Here is a 19,954-nt window from a genome sequence, read left to right as displayed (position 1 = left end):
CATCATGCTTTTGGGCTTTTTTTCTGCAAAGGGACCAGGACGACTGATCCGTGTAAAGGAAAGAATGAATGGGGCCATGTATCGTGAGATTTTGAGTGAAAACCTCCTTCCATCAGCAAGGGCATTGAAGATGAAACGTGGCTGGGTCTTTCAGCATGACAATGATCCCAAACACACCGCCCGGGCAACGAAGGAGTGGCTTCGTAAGAAGCATTTCAAGGTCCTGGAGTGGCCTAGCCAGTCTCCAGATCTCAACCCCATAGAAAATCTTTGGAGGGAGTTGAAAATCCGTGTTGCCCAGCGACAGCCCCAAAACATCACTGCTCTAGAGGAGATCTGCATGGAGGAATGGGCCAAAATACCAGCAACAGTGTGTGAAAACCTTGTGAAGACTTACAGAAAACGTTTGACCTGTGTCATTGCCAACAAAGGGTATATATCAAAGTATTGAGAAACTTTTGTTATTGACCAAATACTTATTTTCCACCATAATTTGCAAATAAATTCATTAAAAATCCTACAATGTGATTTTCTGGAATTTCTTTTCTCATTTTGTCTGTCATAGTTGACGTGTACCTATGATGAAAATTACAGGACTCTCTCATCTTTTTAAGTGGGAGAACTTGCACAATTGGTGGCTGACTAAATACTTTTTTTCCCCACTGTATGTGTTATTTCAGTTTTGATGTCTTCACTATTATTCTACAATGTAGAAAATAGTAAAAATAAAGAAAAACCCTGGAATGAGTAGGTGTCTTAACTTTTGACTGGTACTGTAAATGTACAGAAAGACAATATGCAGAAGCTCATGGAGCTCTAGTCAGATCTCATAGTCAGTCAATCATGCATTAGTTATACACACAAAACACATAAGAAATGTGAAACAATTTTAAGTACACAACTCCAATATGGACTGAAATTATATTTTTATTTGTGTGCAAGAAAGACACAACCTATGATAAAAACGCAACTTGAGTTTCCCATACATGAAATGTGACAACAAAATATATAAACTCAGTAAAAAAAGAAACGTCCCCTTTTCAGGACACTGTCTTTCAAAGATAATTCATAAAAATCCAAATAACTTCACAGATCTTCATTGTAAAGGGTTTAAACACTGTTTCCCATGCTTGTTCAATGAACCATAAACAATTAATGAACATGCACCTGTGGAACGGTCGTTAAAACACTAACAGCTTACAGGCGGTAGGCAATTAAGGTCACAGTTATGAAAACTTAGGACACTAAAGGGGCCTTTCTACTGACTCTGAAAAACACCAAAAGAAAGATGCCCCGGGTCCCTGCTCATCTGCGTGAACGTGCCTTAGGCATGCTGCAAGGAGGCATGAGGACTGCAGATGTGGCCAGGGCAATAAATTGCAATGTCCGTACTGTGAGACGCCTAAGACAGCGCTACAGGGAGACAGGACAGACAGCTGATCGTCCTCGCAGTGGCAGACCACGTGTAACAACACCTGCACAGGATCGGTACATCCAAACATCACACCTGCGGGACAGGTACAGGATGGCAACAACAACTGCCCGAGTTACACCAGGAACGCACAATCCCTCCATCAGTGCTCAGGCTGTCCACAATAGGCTGAGAGAGGCTGGACTGAGGGCTTGTAGGCCTGTTGTAAGGCAGGTCCTCACCAGACATCACCGGCAACAACGTCGCCTATGGGCACAAATCCACCGTTGCTGGACCAGACAGGACTGGCAAAAAGTGCTCTTCACTGACAAGTCGCGGTTTTGTCTCAACAGGGGTGATATAAGTGTTTATCGTCGAAGGAATGAGCGTTACACTAAGGTCTGTACTCTGGAGCGGGATCAATTTGGAGGTGGAGGGTCTGTCACAGTCTGGGCGATGTGTCACAGCATCATCGGACTGAGCTTGTTGTCATTGCAGGCAATCTCAACGCTGTGCGTTACAGGGAAGACATCCTCCTCCCTCATGTGGTACCCTTCCTGCAGGCTCATCCTGACATGACCCTCCAGCATGACAATGCCACCAGCCATACTGCTCGTTCTGTGCGTGATTTCCTGCAAGACAGGGATGTCAGTGTTCTGCCATGGCCAGCGAAGAGCCCGGATCTCAATCCCATTGAGCACGTCTGGGACCTGTTGGATCGGAGGGTGAGGGCTAGGACCAGGGCCATTCCCCCCAGAAATGTCAGAGAACTTGCAGGTGCCTTGGTGGAAGAGTGGGGTAACCTCTCACAGCAAGAACTGGCAAATCTGGTGCAGTCCATGAGGAGGAGATGCACTGCAGTACTTAATGGAGCTGGTGGCCACACGAGATAGTGACTGTTACTTTTGATTTTGACCCCCCCCTTTGTTCAGGGACACATTATTCCATTTCTGTTAGTCACATGTCTGTGGAACTTGTTCAGTTTATGTCTCAGTTGTTGAATCTTGTTATGTACATTCAAATATTTAAACGTTACGTTTGCTGAAAATAAACGCAGTTGACAGTGAAAGGACGTTTATTTTTTTGCTGAGTTTATACACACAATGGCAAATTACCATTTTAGTTAAATAACCCATTTTTATTGACGATCATGTGGATGATTCGGGGGCAAGTACACAGGTCCATGCTGGGGTTTCTGATCTTATCTTCCAGGAGCTGGTCCTGCTCCCAGCTCCTTCACCAGCTCTGCCACCTGCATGCACACACAGGAGGTCAGGAACACAGAGCTGATTGACAAACAGTTTATAAATCATTATAGTTGACGGAGGTGGGATGAACGTGGACACAGCCGTCATTCTTGGTCACGTAGCGCAGCTCGTCTGCTTTGGGCTGCATCTTCACCGCTCCTTTTGCTGGTCTGCTTGAACTTCTCATGAGGAGACCTCACCTAGCACAGGGAAACAATGGCTTAGCTCAGGTACATATACTGAACAAAAATATAAACACAACATGTAAAGTGTTGGTCCCATGTTTCATGAGCTGAAACAAAAAGCATATTTCTCTCAAATTTTGTGCACAAATATGTTTACATCCCTGTTAGTGAGCATTTCTCCTTTGCCAAGATAATCCATCCACCTGACAGGTGTGGCATATCAAGAAGCTGATTAAACAGCATGATTATTACACAGGTGCACCTTGTGCTGGGGACAATAAAAGGCCACTCAAATGTGCAGTTTTGTCACAACACAATGCCACAGATGTCTCAAGTTGAGGGAACGTGCAATTGGCATGCTGACTGCAGGTATGTCCACCAGAGCTGTTGCCAGCTAATTTAACGTTCATTTCTCTAACATAAGCCGCCTCCAACGTCATTTTAGAGAAATTTGGCAGTACGTCCAACCGGACTCACAACAGCAGACCACGTGTAACCACACCAGCCCAGGGCCTCCACATCTGTTTCTTTCTCCTGCGGGATCGTCTAAGACGAGCCACCCAGACAGCTGATGAAACTATGGGTTTGCACAACAGAATAATTTTTGCAAAAACCCTCTCAGGGAAGCTCCTCTGTGTGCTCGTCGTCCTCACCAGGGTCTTGACCTGACTGCAGTTCGGCGTCGTAACCAACTTCTGTGGGCAAATGCTCAACTTTGAACGCCACTGGCACGCTGGAGAAGTGTGCTCTTCACAGATGAATCCCAGTTTCAACTGTACCGGGCAGATGGCAGACAGCGTGTATGGCGTCGTGTGGGCAAGCGGTTTGCTGATGTCAACGTTGTGAACAGGGTGCCCCATGGTGGCGGTGGGGTTATGGTATGGGCAGGCATAAGCTACGGACAACAAACACAATTGCATTTTATGAATGGCCATTTGAATGCACAGAGATACCGTGACGGGATCCTGAGGGCCATTGTCGTGCCTGGAAGCAGAAAATGTCCCAGTTCTTCCATGGCCTGCATACTCAGACATGTCACCCATTGAGCATGTTTGGGATGCTCTGGATCAACGTGTACGACAGCTTGTTCCAGTTCCCGCCAAACATGAGTGGGACAACATTCCACAGGCCACAATCAACAGCCTGATCAACTCTATGCAAAGGAAATGTGTAGCGCTGAATGATGCAAATGGTGCTCACACCAGATACTAACTGGTTTTCTGATCCATGCCCCTACCTTTCTTGTTTAAGGTATCTGTGACCAACATCTGTATCTGTCTGTATTCCCAGTCATGTGAAATGCATAGATTAGGGCCTAATGAATTTATTTCAATTGACTGATTTCCTTATATGAACTGTAACTCAGTAAAATCTTTGAAATTGTTATTTTTTAACTACTTTTTACTGACTCGAGAGTCACGATTCCTTTTTCTGAGTGACACATTCATTTTTGTTTTTCGTTTTACCTGCTGGCCGCAATGAATCATAGATCAGGATTAATATGCTCTCCTCCGGCTCAGCGGCTCCAGAGACCACCAACTGTCTATCACGGCAAGCGGTACCAGTGCACCAAGTCTGGAACTAACAGGACCCTGAACAGCTTCTACCCCCAAGCCATAAGACTGCTAAACAAGGCTGCTAAATAGCTAATCAAATGGCTAACCGGACTACCTGCATTGACCCTTTTTTGAACTAACTCTCTTGCACTGACTCTATTCTATGCACACAGAGACACCCCAACACACTGACACCCCAACACACACACCGCAACACACACACACACAACATGCGCACATATGCATACTGACACCACACACACACACGCTGCTGCTACTGCTCCACCACGTTGCTGCTACAGCTCAGTCTATTACCTATTTTGTTGTCGAGTCACTTTACCCCTACCTATATGTACAGTTGAAGTCGGAAGTTTACATACACTTAGGTTGGAGTCATTAAAACTAGTTTTTCAATCACTCCACAAATTTCTTGTTAACAAACTATCGTTTTGGCATGTCGGTTAGGACATCTACTTTGTGCATGACACAAGTAATTTTTCCAACAATTGTTACAGATTATTTCACTTATAATTCACTGTATCACAATTCCAGTGGGTCAGAAGTTTACATACACTAAGTTGACTGTGCCTTTAAACAGCTGGAAAATTCCAGAAAATGATGTCATGGCTTTAGAAGCTTCTGATAGGCTAATTGACATAGTTTGAGTCAATTGGAGGTGTACCTGTGGATGTATTTCAAGGCCTACCTTCAAACTCAGTGCCTCTTTGCTTGACATCATGGGAAAATCAAAAGAAATCAGCCAAGACCTCAGGAAATGCCGTCATACCGCTCAGGAAGGAGACGCGTTCTCTCCCCTAGAGATGAACGTACTTTGGTGCTGTCACGAACCGGCTCAAGTTCGTAACAAAAGGGAGACACGTGGAGACAAGGAGTACTCAAAGTATATATTTATTAATTAAATTAACTAACTGAAATAACAATGGGGTGTGTAATCAGTAATCAGTAGTGTAAGTGAGTGTTTGCTTGCATAAATGTAATATAGAAAAGTGTTGATAAGTGCCAAAGCAAACAACCCAAAAAAGCCACAAAAATATCACAACCAAAATCAAAGTATCTGCCTGGAGAGAGTCTCCCCAATGAATGTGGAAGAGGTCCATTTATCCTGGGACACACCCGGCCCAGGTGTTTCCCATGTAGCTGACGACCCCCCCAACTCCGCCCACCGGCATCCTAATAAGGAAACAAGAGCAAAGAGAGAATACGGCAGACAGAGTGGGAGGGTCGTCACACCCCCCCCCATAAGACCGGGGACCAACAAGGACCCCGGCCCAACGTACTCAGCCCCCTGCGTCCCAAACCGACAAGTTGTACATGTTCACCCCTCCACTTGCCCCACCCATCATCCTCCTCTCCAGACCTCAGCAACCTTTACCCAGGAAGCAACCTTTAAGAGGAAAGAAAAACACAAGACTAGGAGGGGACAAACAGGAAAGATAGAACATGACAAAATCAAACACTGGTCGGGTCACATCAATATTCATGAACAGGGCGCACGAGAGAGCGCATCAGCAATCACATTATCAGTCCCCCGGATGTGCCGCACATCTAGATGGAAAGATTGTAAAAATAAACACCATCTCATTATCCTCTGATTAGGACACCTCATGGACCTCAAAAATGTGAGAGGGTTATGGTCGGTGTAAACCACAATAGGTACTACACCCGACCCAACATACACTTCAAAGTGTTGTAGCGCCCATATAAGTGCTAATGCTTCTTTTTCAATGACAGAATAGTTCAACTGATAATGGTTAAACTTTTTGGAAAAGAAACTAACAGGCCTCTCAACCCCAGCCACATCTGCTTGCAGCAACACTGCACCCGCCCCCACATGACTAGCATCCACCTGCAAGGTAAATGACAAATCCACACGAGGAGCAGCCAGTACCGGAGTTGAAGTTAGCAACCTCTTTGCATCTTCGAAAGCCTGTTGACAATGAGAAGACCATACGTACACAGCCTTAGCTTTCAGCAAATCTGTCAAGGGAGCGACCACAGTAGAGAAGTTCCTACAAAAACCACGATAATACCCAATCATTCCCAAGAAACGCATCAGTTCCTTTTTAGTAGTTGGTAGTGGAAAAGCATCAATAGCTACCACTTTAGCCCGAACAGGACGCACTTCACCCTGCCCAACCACCTTTCCAAGGTATGTCACAGTCGCCTGAGCAAACTCACATTTAGCCAAATTTATCGTGAGACGACCCGCAGCCAGACGTTCGAACAAGGCTTGAATACGGGACAGATGTTCCTCCCAAGTATCTGCATATATCACTACATCGTCCAGATAAACAGCGCACCCGGCCAGACCAGAGACAACCCTGTTCATAAGTCGCTGAAAAGTTGCAGGCGCATTACGCAGCCCGAAACTCATAACCGAATACGAGTACAGACCAAAAGGTGTAATAAAGGCAGAGATTTCACGTGCCCTACTCGTCAGTGGCACCTGCCAATAGCCCTTTAACAGGTCAAATTTGCTCACAAACTTAGCTGCGCCGACTTGATCAACGCAGTCCTCCATCCGAGGAAGAGGAAATGAATCCGGCTTAGTGACATCGTTTACCTTACGGTAGTCCGTACAAAATCTGTTTGTTCCATCCGATTTACTGACCAAGATACAGGGAGAAGCCCAACTGGAGAAAGAAGGCTCTGCTATTTTACTCTCCAGCATGTACCTGACCTCAGCATCCAGACAACGCAGTTTCTCTGAAGAAACTCTATAGAACCGTTGACGAATGGGGTCAGCATCTCCAATGTCAATATCATGTTCTATCAAGTTTGTACGTGTTGGTGTATCAGAAAACAACCCTGGAAATCTCCGAATCAGACCCACCAACTCTTTCCGCCCATCAACAGGTAGATGAGTAAGAAGACTATCTAAAATCTCCAGTGTCTCTGAATTCTTCAATCTACCCTGCAGTATGCAATCGTCGGGACCAGAAACATCTTCCTGCTCCTGCACAGACCTAGCATGACCAGAATCCAGGGAATAAACAGTATCAGCCAAAAGAACCGCCTTACCGTCCTCTGTAGACTCCCCCTGTTCAGTCTCAGAGGAACGTGCATAATAGGGTTTTAACAAATTTATATGGCACAGTTGATGTGCTTTCCTCCGTTCTGGAGTGGCAACTAGATAATTTTGCTCAGTGTCCTGGCGCACCACTGTATATGGACCTTGAAACTTGGCTTGAAAAGGAGAACCAACAATTGGCAGCAGAGCCAGAACCTGATCACCTGGACTAAAGTGACGAGGCTCAGCTCGCCGATCATATATGCTCTTCATCCTGTCCTGTGAAGATGATAGCTTCTCTTTAGCCATTTCACCAGCGGCATACAAGCGTCGCCGAAAATCACACACATATGATAACAGGGACTGAGGAGGCTCGGGAGACTTCCAGTCATCCTGGAGAACAGATAAAAGCCCACGCACCTTATGTCCAAACACTAGGTCATTTGGGCTAAAACCTGTGCTCTCCTGTGAAACCTCCCTAGCAGCTAACAGTAACCAAGGCAACCCCTCCTCCCAATCCCTATCCATCTCAGTACAATAAGATCTCAACAAAGACTTAAGCGTTTGATGGAAACGTTCCAGTGCTCCTTGACTTTGGGCATGATAAGCGCTAGCCAAGTTGTGTTTAATATGGAGTTGTTGGAGAACCTGTCCAAAGAGATTAGAGGTGAAATTAGATCCTTGATCACTTTGAATGACCTTAGGGATTCCAAACAGTGAGAAAAACTGAGTCAAAGCTTTTAACACAGACTTAGTCGTGATAGACCTGAGAGGATAGGCAGCAGGAAACCTAGTGGTCTGACACATCACAGTCAACAAATAATTACTACCCTTTCTGGAACGAGGCAGAGGACCAACACAGTCAATAATCAGATACTCAAAAGGGTTACTGAGTACAGGAATAGGGAACAGTGGTACCGGCTTAATAGCTTGATTAGGTTTACCAGTTAATTGACAGGTGTGACAAGTTTTGATGAAATCAGAAACATCCCTCTTTAATCTTGGCCAAAAAAATTTCGTAATATGCGATTGTAGGTTTTTCTCACACCCATATGCCCAGCAACGTCGTTGTGAGAAGTTGTCAGCACCAACTCACGAAGCTTAACTGGTACCACAACCTGACTAATCGCCTCCCCAAAAAAACAACTACCATGAGACATCCACTTTCTCATCAGGACCTCCTCTTGGAGAAAATAGCCCTGTGCGACATCTCCCAACTGTTCCACAGACACAATTTGGTCCCGCAACTCTTCTAATGTAGGGTCAGTCCGTTGCGCCTCGATTAAATCGGAGCGGGATACAGCTAACGGGATAACAGGGAAAACAGTAACAGACTTCTTTATGGTATTCTCGTTAGCCAGCTCCGTGACCAGGTCGTCATGGATCATAGAACGCGTCACTGCACACGCAGAAAACACCTCTGGGAAATCTTGCGCACTCTCATCAGGAATCCCTACAATTGACGGCTTAGTGGAAACCACTAAAGATGGAGACACGATAGGCCACACACGCTCCCCAGCCAAGTTATTTCCAAGGATCACGTCAATACCCTCAATAGGCAATGAAGGACGCACCCCCACAACAACCTCACCTTTCACCAGTCCACAATCCAACATCAGTTTATGCAATGGAACTGACAGAGTGTTCAAACCTATTCCCCTGATTAGAACACTATTCCCCGAATCAGTCTCCGCAGAGAAGGGTAACACAGACTCCAACACAAATGATTCAGAGGCACCTGTGTCTCTTAGGATCTTTACTGGCACTAGGTTCTTACTTCCTACCATAGACACAAAACCCTCCGTAACGAAAGGTAAATAGTCGGGATCAATATAACCCTTCACCTGGCTCCGGGCAGGAGACAATGCGTCATGAGTGAACTGATGTGGAACAGGCGCGGCTAACGCTGCAGGCCTCGATTTACCATAAGCACCTGTACTGAATTTACCCCTAGATCTAAGAATCGGACATTCATTTTTCCAATGACCTAATTCTTGACAGTAGTGACACTCTTGACCAACGTCAGTTTTACCACGGGTATCAGGCTCAACCCTATTTGAATGAAACTCTGCCCGGGAACCGAAGTATCTCGGCGAGCGAGGCCCAAATCTCTGCGAACGCCCCCACTCACTCCGAATACGGGGTTCTGCAAAAACATTTTTGTGAGTCAACACATATTCATCTGCCAAAACCGCAGCTTCAGCAACAGTCTTTATTTTTCGTTCGTTAATGTACGTCGCTATACGATCAGGGATTGTGTCCTTAAATTGTTCTAACATAATCAGATCACACAGCCCTTGGAAAGTCATAACTGCAGAGGCAGAACACCAGCGATTGAACTGTGAAGATAATATTCGCGCAAACTCAACATGAGTCTGCTGATCATCCCTTTTAAAGTTCTAAATCGTTGGCGGTAAGCCTCAGGGACCAATTCGTAACTCTGTAACACAGCCGTTTTAACCTTCTCATTATTAACACTGTCTGCTACGCTAAGAGCTGAATATGCTTCTTGCGCTTTACCAGTCAGCACACACTGCAACATCAAAGTGCGATCAGAATCAGGCCAACTCCTAGCGTCAGCAACACGCTCAAACAACGAAAAGAATGTTTCCGGGTCCTTTTCATTAAACTGGGGCAACAACCGTAAATTCCCTACAACATCAAATGTCTCTGGATTACGACCAAAAGAGGAACGACCCCTAGGTAACTCTGGGTCACCTTCCCAGAGCAAACTCTCCCCTGAGAGCTTTCCTTCCCTAACCAACTCTAGTCGCTCTTGTTGCAGCTTGATTTTAGCACGCTCCATATCCTGTTTAAATTCCAATTCCCTTTCATATTTTACACGATCATGCTCCATTTTAGCTCTTTGTTCATTTCGTTCATGCTCCATTTTAGCTTGTTCATGCTCTAGCTGTAACAGAAGCAGTTCTTTCTGCTGTTCAAAAAGAAGACTACTATGACTAACCGATGGAACGGTCATTGTAATATATCGGGGAGACAACGTGTCCTCAGCAGAGGCTGCCCCAGTGGTAACATCCAGAATACCACTCTCCATCAAATTGGCCTTCAATATTAACCTAATAGAATTTTTTAGACGTTTATCACTAATTTCAACCTTGTAGTGTTCAGCAACCTTCAACAGCTGTTCTTTAGTACATAATTCTAACAGTTCTTCTGATGGAAAGCGAATGAACTCGTCTACATTAGACGCCATAATCAGGGGAAAAAAAAATTAAATATATATATATCATAATAATCTTGCTCAACCCCTCTGCTGAGCACACCAGACACAAGAGAAATACAATCACACCGAGCACCACAGAAAAGAGCTGGGATATGGAGCTTCCCCAAAACCTACAATAACTCAACCCTAGTCTTCGTGCAGATTTGCGGTGGGTAATTACGCACTGTAGCCCGCTGGCAAGGAATTAAACCCCCAGCACGCTGGTAGATTTCCCCAAGCCACGGATGTGCCCCCGAGACAACTGCTCAGTCCACTGACACCACACAAAAATAACAAACATTTAACCATGCCCAACGTATCCCAAAACAAAACACGTCACTAAGCCTATCAGGGGAAAAAGCTATAGCTCCGGGTAGCAAATGTCACTACCCTACCCAATCTCCCACTGAGGTACACAGCCGATTGTACTCACCTCCTCAGACCGATGTCCCAACAGCGAGTAGAGCAAGAGTTTCCAGGCTGGGCAGGGACTGGAAACTAACCAATGTACTCTCTCCAACGCAGTACAAAACCCAAAGGCAACCAATACTGGCCTATCAACCTCAACCAAACTAACAAAATTTACAACGAAAGACCCTACAGAATTGGACATTAACTCCACGTTCTCCCAAACACAACCAGTTCAAGATCCCGGACGAGCCCCCACTTGTCACGAACCGGCTCAAGTTCGTAACAAAAGGGAGACACGTGGAGACAAGGAGTACTCAAAGTATATATTTATTAATTAAATTAACTAACTGAAATAACAATGGGGTGTGTAATCAGTAATCAGTAGTGTAAGTGAGTGTTTGCTTGCATAAATGTAATATAGAAAAGTGTTGATAAGTGCCAAAGCAAACAACCCAAAAAAGCCACAAAAATATCACAACCAAAATCAAAGTATCTGCCTGGAGAGAGTCTCCCCAATGAATGTGGAAGAGGTCCATTTATCCTGGGACACACCCGGCCCAGGTGTTTCCCATGTAGCTGACGACCCCCCCAACTCCGCCCACCGGCATCCTAATAAGGAAACAAGAGCAAAGAGAGAATACGGCAGACAGAGTGGGAGGGTCGTCACAGTGCGAAAAGTGCAAATCAATCTCAGAACAAGGACCTTGTGAAGATGCTGGAGGAAACAGGTACAAATGATTTATATCCACAGTAAAACAAGTCCTATATCGACATTACCTGAAAGGCTGCTCAGCAAGGAAGAAGCCACTGCTCCAAGCAGTTTGCAACTGCACATGGGGACAAAGATCGTACTTTTTGGAGAAATGTCCTCTGGTCTGATGAAACAAAAATAGAACTGATTGGCCATAATGACCATCGTTATGTTTGGAGGAAAAAGGGGGTTGCTTGCAAGCCGAAGAACACCATCCCAACCGTGAAGCACGGGGGTGGCAGCATCATGCTGTGGGGGTGTTTTGCTGCAGGAGGAACTGGTGCACTTCACAAAATAGATGGCATCATGAGGAAGGAAAATTATGTGGATATATTGAAGCAACATCTCAAGACATCAGTCAGGAAGTTAAAGCTTGGTCGCAAATGGGTCTTCCAAATGGACAATGACCCCAAGCATACTTCCATAGTTGTGGCAAAATGGCTTAAGGACAACAAAGTCAAGGTATTGGAGTGGCCATCATAAAGCCCTGACCTCAATCCTATAGAACATTTGTGGGCAGAACTGAAAAAGCGTGTGCGAGCAAGGAGGCCTACAAACCTGACTCAGTTACACCAGCTCTGTCAGGAGGAATTGGCCAAAATTCACCCTACTTATTGTGGGAAGCTTGTGGAAGGCTACCCAAAACATTTGACCCAAGTTAAACAATTTAAAGGCAATGCTACCAAATTCTAATTGAGTGTTTGTAAACTTCTGACCCACTGGGAATGTGATGAAAGAAATAAAAGCTGAAATAAATCATTCTCTACTATTATTCTGACATTTCACACTCTTAAAATAAAGTGGTGATCTTAACTGACCTAAAACAGGGACTTTTTACTAGGATTAAATGTCAGGAATTGTGAAAAACTGAGTTGAAATGTATTTGGCTAAGGTGTATGTAAACCTCCGACTTCAACTGTATGCCGACACTGAAGACGTGTGCCGTTGAGGGTGGCACTCATCAGGGTGATCTTCAGGTCTAGGCTCTGGACCAACAGATATTTCAACACCAGCAGGAGGAAGTCACTGAGGGAGAGGTACGGAGAGAGAGAGAGAGCGGGACGGAGAGAGAGAAAAAATCAGGATGAGACAACTGCCACAATAGTGAGCGAGTCCGTATGCTTTTGGCTTACGAGGAGGTACTTATGCATACTTATAAGGAGAGGTCCTCACAATGTGTGAGTGTGTGATCTCACCTCCTCTGTGCGCTTGTGTACCTCATCCACTATGATATGAGAGATCCCTGTGAGGTCTGCCTCCCCCTCCAGCCTCCTCAGCAGCACTCCTGTGGTGTGGTGCAGTACAGCAGCCTGGTAGAGGGAGGGAGGGAGGAAGGAAGGGGGGGGGGGTGAGAGAGACACAGAGAGAGAGAGACAGAGAGAGAGAGACAGAGAGAGAGAGAGAGAGAGACAGAGAGAGAGAGAGAGAGAGAGAGAGCGCAAGTTTAATTGAAGTTCAACTAGAATGCAAGGTTATGCATGTGAGCATGTGTGCAACATTGAGTTCCACTGACCCTGACGGTCTCCAGGCGGATCTGGTAGCCCCGGAGTTACAGAGGCGTTCTGTACCGCTCCTGTGCCACCCTCTCAGCCATGGAGATGGCAAAGATACGGCGGGGCTGGGTGCAGATGATGTTAGCCACCTGGTCGGCAGGCCCAATCAGAGACGCATCCAGAATGAACTGAGGGATCTGGGTGGTCTTACCACACCTGTAGAAGACCAACACAAAGACATCAGATCTTAACACCAAGTTAACTTACATTTTACATTTTAGTCATTTAGCAGACGCTCTTATCCAGAGCGACTTACAGTTAGTGAGTGCATACATTTTTCATACTGGCCCCCCGTGGGAATCGAACCCACAACCCTGGCGTTGCAAGCGCCATGCTCTACCAACTGAGCTACAGGAGGCCTGTACGTCATGAGGAAGGAAAATTATGTGGATACAACTTCAAACATAGAACACTGTAGCATGCAACAAATCTAATAACATCTGTGACATTTCACACCAGCAGGTCCATGATGTTCTCCTTCTCAATCCAGGTAGGCAGCTTCTGTCTCTGATGCAGCATGGAGGTGAAGCGCCTGGATGACTGGCAGAGAGAGGAACAGTAACAGGGGATTAGTTGGAGCAAACAGACATTCGCATATCATCACAAGGGACATGACCCCTCATGATTTTAGCAGTAAGGTTACAGGCATGACTAGTATTGGACAGGACTGATAAATCGCAAGTCTCCCATACCACTAATATATGGCCCTAAATAGCATAAGAAAGGCTGTTTAAATGTCTCGTACTGTAGTCAGGGATTTATTCTGCTATTGAAATCCTTGGGCAGGCCGCCTAAGCGTTTTTTCGTGTCGCCTAAGTCCCCAAAAACTTGTCCATGTATTTTCTGGACTGAAAAACGGTTAGAGTATGATATAAAGTATGTTGAAATGATAATGGACCTATATATTTTTTTCAATTATATCTTTGAGAACTAACAAACACCAAAATAAAAGCTAGACAGTCAGGGAGAATTGAAAATTCCAAAAATATTAATTTAGCAATCTAGATTTTGTTATTATGTTTGAGCAAAAGAACACAGCATTAGCCATGGCAAAATGCTTAGAATTGCAAGAAATTAGCTTAAAAACTGCAAAATGTTCTTTCAGCTTCATGGCAGAATATGTAGAATCGCAGGAAAATGTCATTAAAAATGCAACATTTTCTCTCAGCTGCCTGGGAAAATGCGTACAATTGCAGGAAATTAGCTTTAAAACTACAAAAATGTCTCTCAGCTCCATGGAGAAATGTGTTGATCTACCTGTTTTCTCCTGAACTCTCGACACAGTTTGGCGTTCTCCTGCTGACTGCCCTCTGTCCTCCCTTCATGCTTCTTCCCCATCTTTTTCCTCCGGTTGACATAGCTCTCTGTTTCAGGAACAACCACTAGTTCCTCATCATCATCCTCCTCCTCCTCTTCCAAGTCTTCTGTGGCCTATGGCTGCTGCTTCTGCTGACAGTTGAGGTAGTTATGCTGTTGGCAGTGCTTTTGTTAGTTGGGGTAGTTCTGTTGTTGGTGCTACGGTTACTGTTGGTGTTTGTACTACTCTTGCTCTCCACATTTGATGATGCCGTTGCTCCTCCCACTCCTGCTCTTTGTCATGGCAACGGGGGGCGGAGGCACTACCACAGGGTGCGGGGAGCTGTATTTATAATGGCTCACTGACAGCAGCTCCTTCATGGTGGCCTCGTCCTCGCAGCATGTGATCAAGGTGTAGACCACGGGCCCCAAACAGATGCTCTGTTACACTCAGCCTTGCTGCGGGCCCTATTGTCTCATTATTAGAGCAGAAGGCCACCACAGGGCCTAGAAGGGGTAGTAGTTCCCTTTGGGGAAGCAGACCTCCAGCTCATACTCTGGAGAGCTGAACTCAGGCTGGCTGGCTCCCACTGGGTCTTGGGCCCGAGGCTTTCCCCTTGGTGGGTATCTGGTGCTTATACTTGCACTTGGCTCCAAACCTGCAGCTGGCAGATGTCCCAAAAGTGAACGGGGGCCGCCGGTGCTAGCGGAGGCATTCTGTTTTCCTCCCGCGATGTCGGCCTGGAAGTCGGGGGCCAGAGTGATGGTCCACACGCTGTTGGCGATACGCTCGGTGAAACGGTCGCCGTAGATGGTGGTAAGGGCCAGAGCCTCCTGCTGATACCTGCAGAACTTTCCTATGGCAAACAGTCCTATGACTGGCTCGGGTGTGGGCTGCCGTTCGTCCTCTGAGTTAGGATCATAGACGGGGCTCTCTGCACTCTCCACAGGCTCATCAGGTTCCAGAACTGCCCTTCCTCCCGGTAATCCAGCTCATCATACTCCTCTTCATCATACTCCTCTGCTTCTTCACTGAGAAAGAACAGGTGGGTTAAGATCATGTGATGTTATTAGTCTGTTCAGGTCAAAAAGGTGAGTGATACCTAATACATCCCAGTGCAACTAAACAAACCTCTGCAGAGAAGAAAACATCATCCTTGAACACCAACACCTTTTCCAATTCTTCCAATATTATACAGAGACCCCCAGTCTTCTGAAGGCACTCCAGTATACAGGCTCTCTTCCTATGTTATGAGAACACTCACTCATAAGGCTTGTTGTCATAGTCCTGGGTCTGCAGCTCTTTCACCTGCTCCTGGTTCTTATTGGTAATTATATTTTGCATGGGCAGATTGCCCATCATCTCTGCCACCTCTACCCCTCCCTCCACCAGTGCCCCTTTCTCCACCAGTGCCCCTTCCTCCACCAGTGCCCCTTCCCCTTCCTACTCTGCTAACCCGGCCTGCACCACCGCTTCCCCGGCCACCCCCTCCCCTTCCTTTAATAATATAATTATTTGCCTGAGGTGGGCCTGTGGAGAGAGAAAGAGAGATGAGAGAAATAAGTTAATTATTCAGGCTTATTCCACAGTTCAAAGGATCAGAGCTAATAGCTAGCTAATTATCTTAAGGGGAGTGCAGTATAAAACCCATAGGTTGCAACAAGTCAGACTTTTCAATAGCATTGCCAGCCAACTATGTTATGTGGATTATGCGTCAGACATACTACTTGCATTACTGTAGCACTCGGTTATTTTGCAGTTGCTCATTTCACTTCCTACTCTGGACTTCAGTTTTCAGTTCAGATGACAGTAGAGCAGGTGGACATAATTTATGCAAGGCACGGTGTCGGTGCCTTGAACGTAGTAGGAACAGGCTAGCTAAAATTTTACTTTCTGGCTGACAAGACACAAGTTTACATCGTGTTTAGTTCATAACTTCTTGGGTTGTCGGCCAAGCTAAATAATTGACCAGAATGACCACTTTCAGTACATTATCACAGCCAGCTAGGACTGAGGCTTGCTAGCCAGTAGCCATGCTAACTACATCTATCAGTAGATCGGGCGCCACATTGTTTCTTTCTGTATGGGCAAGAGTAAAAAGCTTTTGCTATAAAAAAAAAACGTACTACCTAATAACTGTCGAGAAAAAGAATACATAAGAGAAACAGATAATAGGTTATTTAGCCAGAGACCGAAGAATATTTACAAAGCTGATGAGCCACCAGCAACTTCAGCTTCTCTCTCATTGGTAAATCTATCAGAGGTCAAAGTTTATTTTCCGGTAAAGGCTGTGTGGAGTTGCCATGGTAATATAACGTTTAGGAAGTGCAGCGCAACAATATCAGCTGGACCAGCACGAAAAAATAGAATATGATATAGCTATAGTCATGTTTGAACTAGCAACAAATCCGAAATAGACTAGCTTGACAGCCAGCTAAAGTTAGCAAGCCAGTTACCTAATAACTCTAGCTATAGAGTAAATTCAATTTGACAAAGCATTTCTAAAATGTCAGGTGAGTAGCCAACGTTAGCCAGTTACCATACTGTATAGCCAGCATAATTCAGAAATAGCATATCTAGCTAGTTAGCGAGCTACAACATAATGTCATTATTAATAAAGTGTGTTTCCTGCAGAGAAGAAAAAAGGAAAGGTCACAGAAAGCAAAGGTAGGCAGAGACCAGACTTGGACATCTCAAGACATTTGATTTTTTTGGTGTGCAGATATTGTATGTTTGTGCTTTAGGCTAACTATTAGCCTATGTAACAGTCTTAAACTCCACTCACATATTTCTTTTCAGAGGAAGGGAGTTTGCAAGTATCCTACATTTTCCCAAATGGTGACAGATATGGTAAGTGCTCATATTGACACAGTAACATTAAATTAATTATTCTAACTGTTATAACCAGCTGCATTATGGCTGTCATCACCAGAAGGAGAGTGCTGCAGGTCCACAGAGGCAGTTGTGGTGAGGAGTGGTATGGGCAAACACACCTCAGCCAGTGGGGTCACCTACACTGGAGAGTGGCATGATGACAAGGTGTGTGTGTGTGTGTGTGTGTGTGCGTGCGGGTGCGTGCGAGTGCATGGCTGGGTGTAGGACTATATTAGGATAGAATTGATAGGGATTGGTATTTGGATTAGAGGGTCATAGTTGAGTTGATGGTTTTGGGATGTGTCTGCTGTGAGTGACCAGTGCTCCCTCTATTCCAGATGAATGGCAGAGGGACTCTGGAGCATCCCTCTGGGGCCCTGTATGAAGGGGACTTTAAAGACAACATGTACCACGGCACAGGGACATACAGCTTCCCTGATGGGACCAAATACTGCGGCAGCTTCAGCAAGAACAGGTGAACTCATGACTTTAGCGTGTTAACTTTTTCCTGTCATATTTAGATATAGGCTAGTGAATAGTAGGCTAGGCCGATGGCTAGCTAATGATGGCTCTATTGTTGTTGTTTTTATAGGTTGGAGGGCGACGGGGAGTTCACAGACTCTCAGGGACTTGTTTGGATTGGAGGCTTCCACAACAAGGCAGCTCCTGGCTTGAAACTTAAACTCAACATGTAACCCATGACATGATGTGAGACAACATAACTAATTTCTTTGACATTTTATGAGCATTTATTGAATATAGATAGAAAATATATTAAAAAGAACAAAATTAGACTCCAGTGAAAGAGAGATTTTAAAGGCACCAAATGAAACGAAACATACAATGTCCTTCTTCCCATAAACTCCTGGTCTCTTCTACCTGTAGCAAAGACTTTGAAGTAGTCAGTGTATGACAGTGTGGTGAACACCTCATGGCACCGTGCAATGAATGAGTCATTGCTTTGAGTCACATAGCCGAGTCCTCAGTGGAGATGCTGAAACACAGTCAGTGTGTGCCTCAGTTAACCTACAGTGTTAGGCTAAAACTATTTATACTACAGTTTATTTGGAATCTTTTAACTGTTCATGAACAGCGTACAAATCTGTGTGTGCTATAATTTATACAGTGTATACAGTGCTTATGCTTAATGTGTGCATCTGGTGTTAACTTTGTTCAACAAATACAGTTATGTGATGAATTCCTCAATAAGATGAGCGTTGGTTATGTCCATAAGTGTCTTCAGTAAATCATCAAACATCTGCTGAGAGGGCATAGAGAGCTGTGTTTCCTTTTCTTTCGGAGTTGCGTATTTTGATTGAGATATTTTTTACACCTCTGACTGAACAAGCAGAGGTCAGAGCATCGCCTGCCCTTGTCCATTTGTCGTTCACGGATGTTGGTCCTTCCCCCTGTCACCCCCTCCAACCCCAAGCTAGCCTGGAGTGCCTGGGTCTGTTGATATGGGTGTTGAGGGGACGGCTGGGGGTGGTTTGTGTGGTTTGTGGTTGGAGGGGTGGGAGATAGCATGGCGCATGTACTGCATCACCCATCCAGCGTATCAGATCAGTGGAAAACATTCCCATACCTCCATACGCTTATCAGGGTGAGCTAGGACAGCACTCCACAAACACACAAAGAATCAGAACATTGTTCACAGGAAGGCCTTGATTTGTGGGAATAGTATGCTCTTCATTGAAACACACATCCTTTGTTGAACATCTGAACTAGCTTTTCATCTCCAGTGGTTCTGTGCTGCAGCCTTCCAAGCACAAGGCCAGAACTTGTGACATTGGTAATAAGGCTACGCAACATAAGGAGAGGCAACACACACAACTTCCTGTTTTCTTGGAAGACCACAAGCTGAGGAAGGAGTGATCGGAGTTCTGAGATCTGAGAAACTGTGCCCGCTGACATCACATAGGCACGTAGCCCTTTCCTGCAGTCAATGACCAAAAGCGCAGTTATTAATATTTTTCATAATTACATAATTAATAAAGATTATTTCTAAAAACCTGACGGAAATCCTATATTTCAGTCTTCTGTGATGTATATAAAGTCTAATATTGGGATGCAAACTCAGAATTGAATACATTTCAACTCTATAGTTGTCATGGTACAGGTGTCTTCTTTTTGTTAAGCACATAACCATTTGTGTGAGGTATATACTTTTGTTTCAAAGTAGATTTGTTTAAGACTACCAAGAATCACTCTGTGTGACCCTGATTTAGCCAACTGCAGTAAAAGGCTAATCACACTGACTCACACAACACTGACAGAGAATATAATAATAATGTATTACATTTGTACAGCACTTTTCATTATACAGAATAATCTCAAAGTGCATAATAAAAAATACAAATAAATAATGGACACAAATAGACAGGGCATCTGACACAAAGAACACAGCTGACGCTA

General features: G+C 44.9%; 1 protein-coding gene and 1 long non-coding RNA gene across 3 annotated transcripts; one reads left to right on the top strand and one right to left on the bottom strand.

Moving 5' to 3' along the window:
- Positions 1-2,214: 2,214 nt before the first annotated feature.
- LOC121583390 lies at positions 2,215-15,151 on the bottom strand. The gene is made up of 6 exons (XR_006003514.2): positions 14,626-15,151; positions 13,825-13,908; positions 13,329-13,524; positions 13,012-13,125; positions 12,720-12,841; positions 2,215-2,858 (listed from the first exon to the last, which is right to left on the bottom strand). It is a non-coding gene; the product is annotated as an uncharacterized LOC121583390 (long non-coding RNA).
- Positions 15,152-16,956: 1,805 nt separating this feature from the next.
- On the top strand, positions 16,957-19,492 carry LOC121583397 (MORN repeat-containing protein 2). 2 transcript variants are annotated; one of them, XM_041899581.2, is made up of 6 exons: positions 16,957-17,178; positions 17,300-17,332; positions 17,465-17,515; positions 17,601-17,704; positions 17,878-18,014; positions 18,132-19,492. In XM_041899581.2, exons 1-6 carry the CDS (start codon positions 17,172-17,174, stop codon positions 18,232-18,234), a joined length of 435 nt encoding a protein of 144 aa, XP_041755515.1. In that variant the 5' UTR covers positions 16,957-17,171; the 3' UTR covers positions 18,235-19,492. The 2 variants fall into 2 exon arrangements, with proteins under 2 accessions (XP_041755515.1, XP_041755510.1); XM_041899576.2 differs by having other exon boundaries at positions 16,962-17,178; positions 17,598-17,704; positions 18,132-19,491.
- The last annotated feature ends 462 nt before the right edge of the window (positions 19,493-19,954 follow it).

Source organism: Coregonus clupeaformis, chromosome 1, assembly GCF_020615455.1.
Source record: "Coregonus clupeaformis isolate EN_2021a chromosome 1, ASM2061545v1, whole genome shotgun sequence".
NCBI lineage: Eukaryota > Metazoa > Chordata > Actinopteri > Salmoniformes > Salmonidae > Coregonus > Coregonus clupeaformis.
Note: the sequence above shows the minus strand (reverse complement) of the source record. Positions and strands in the feature narration are given on the sequence as shown.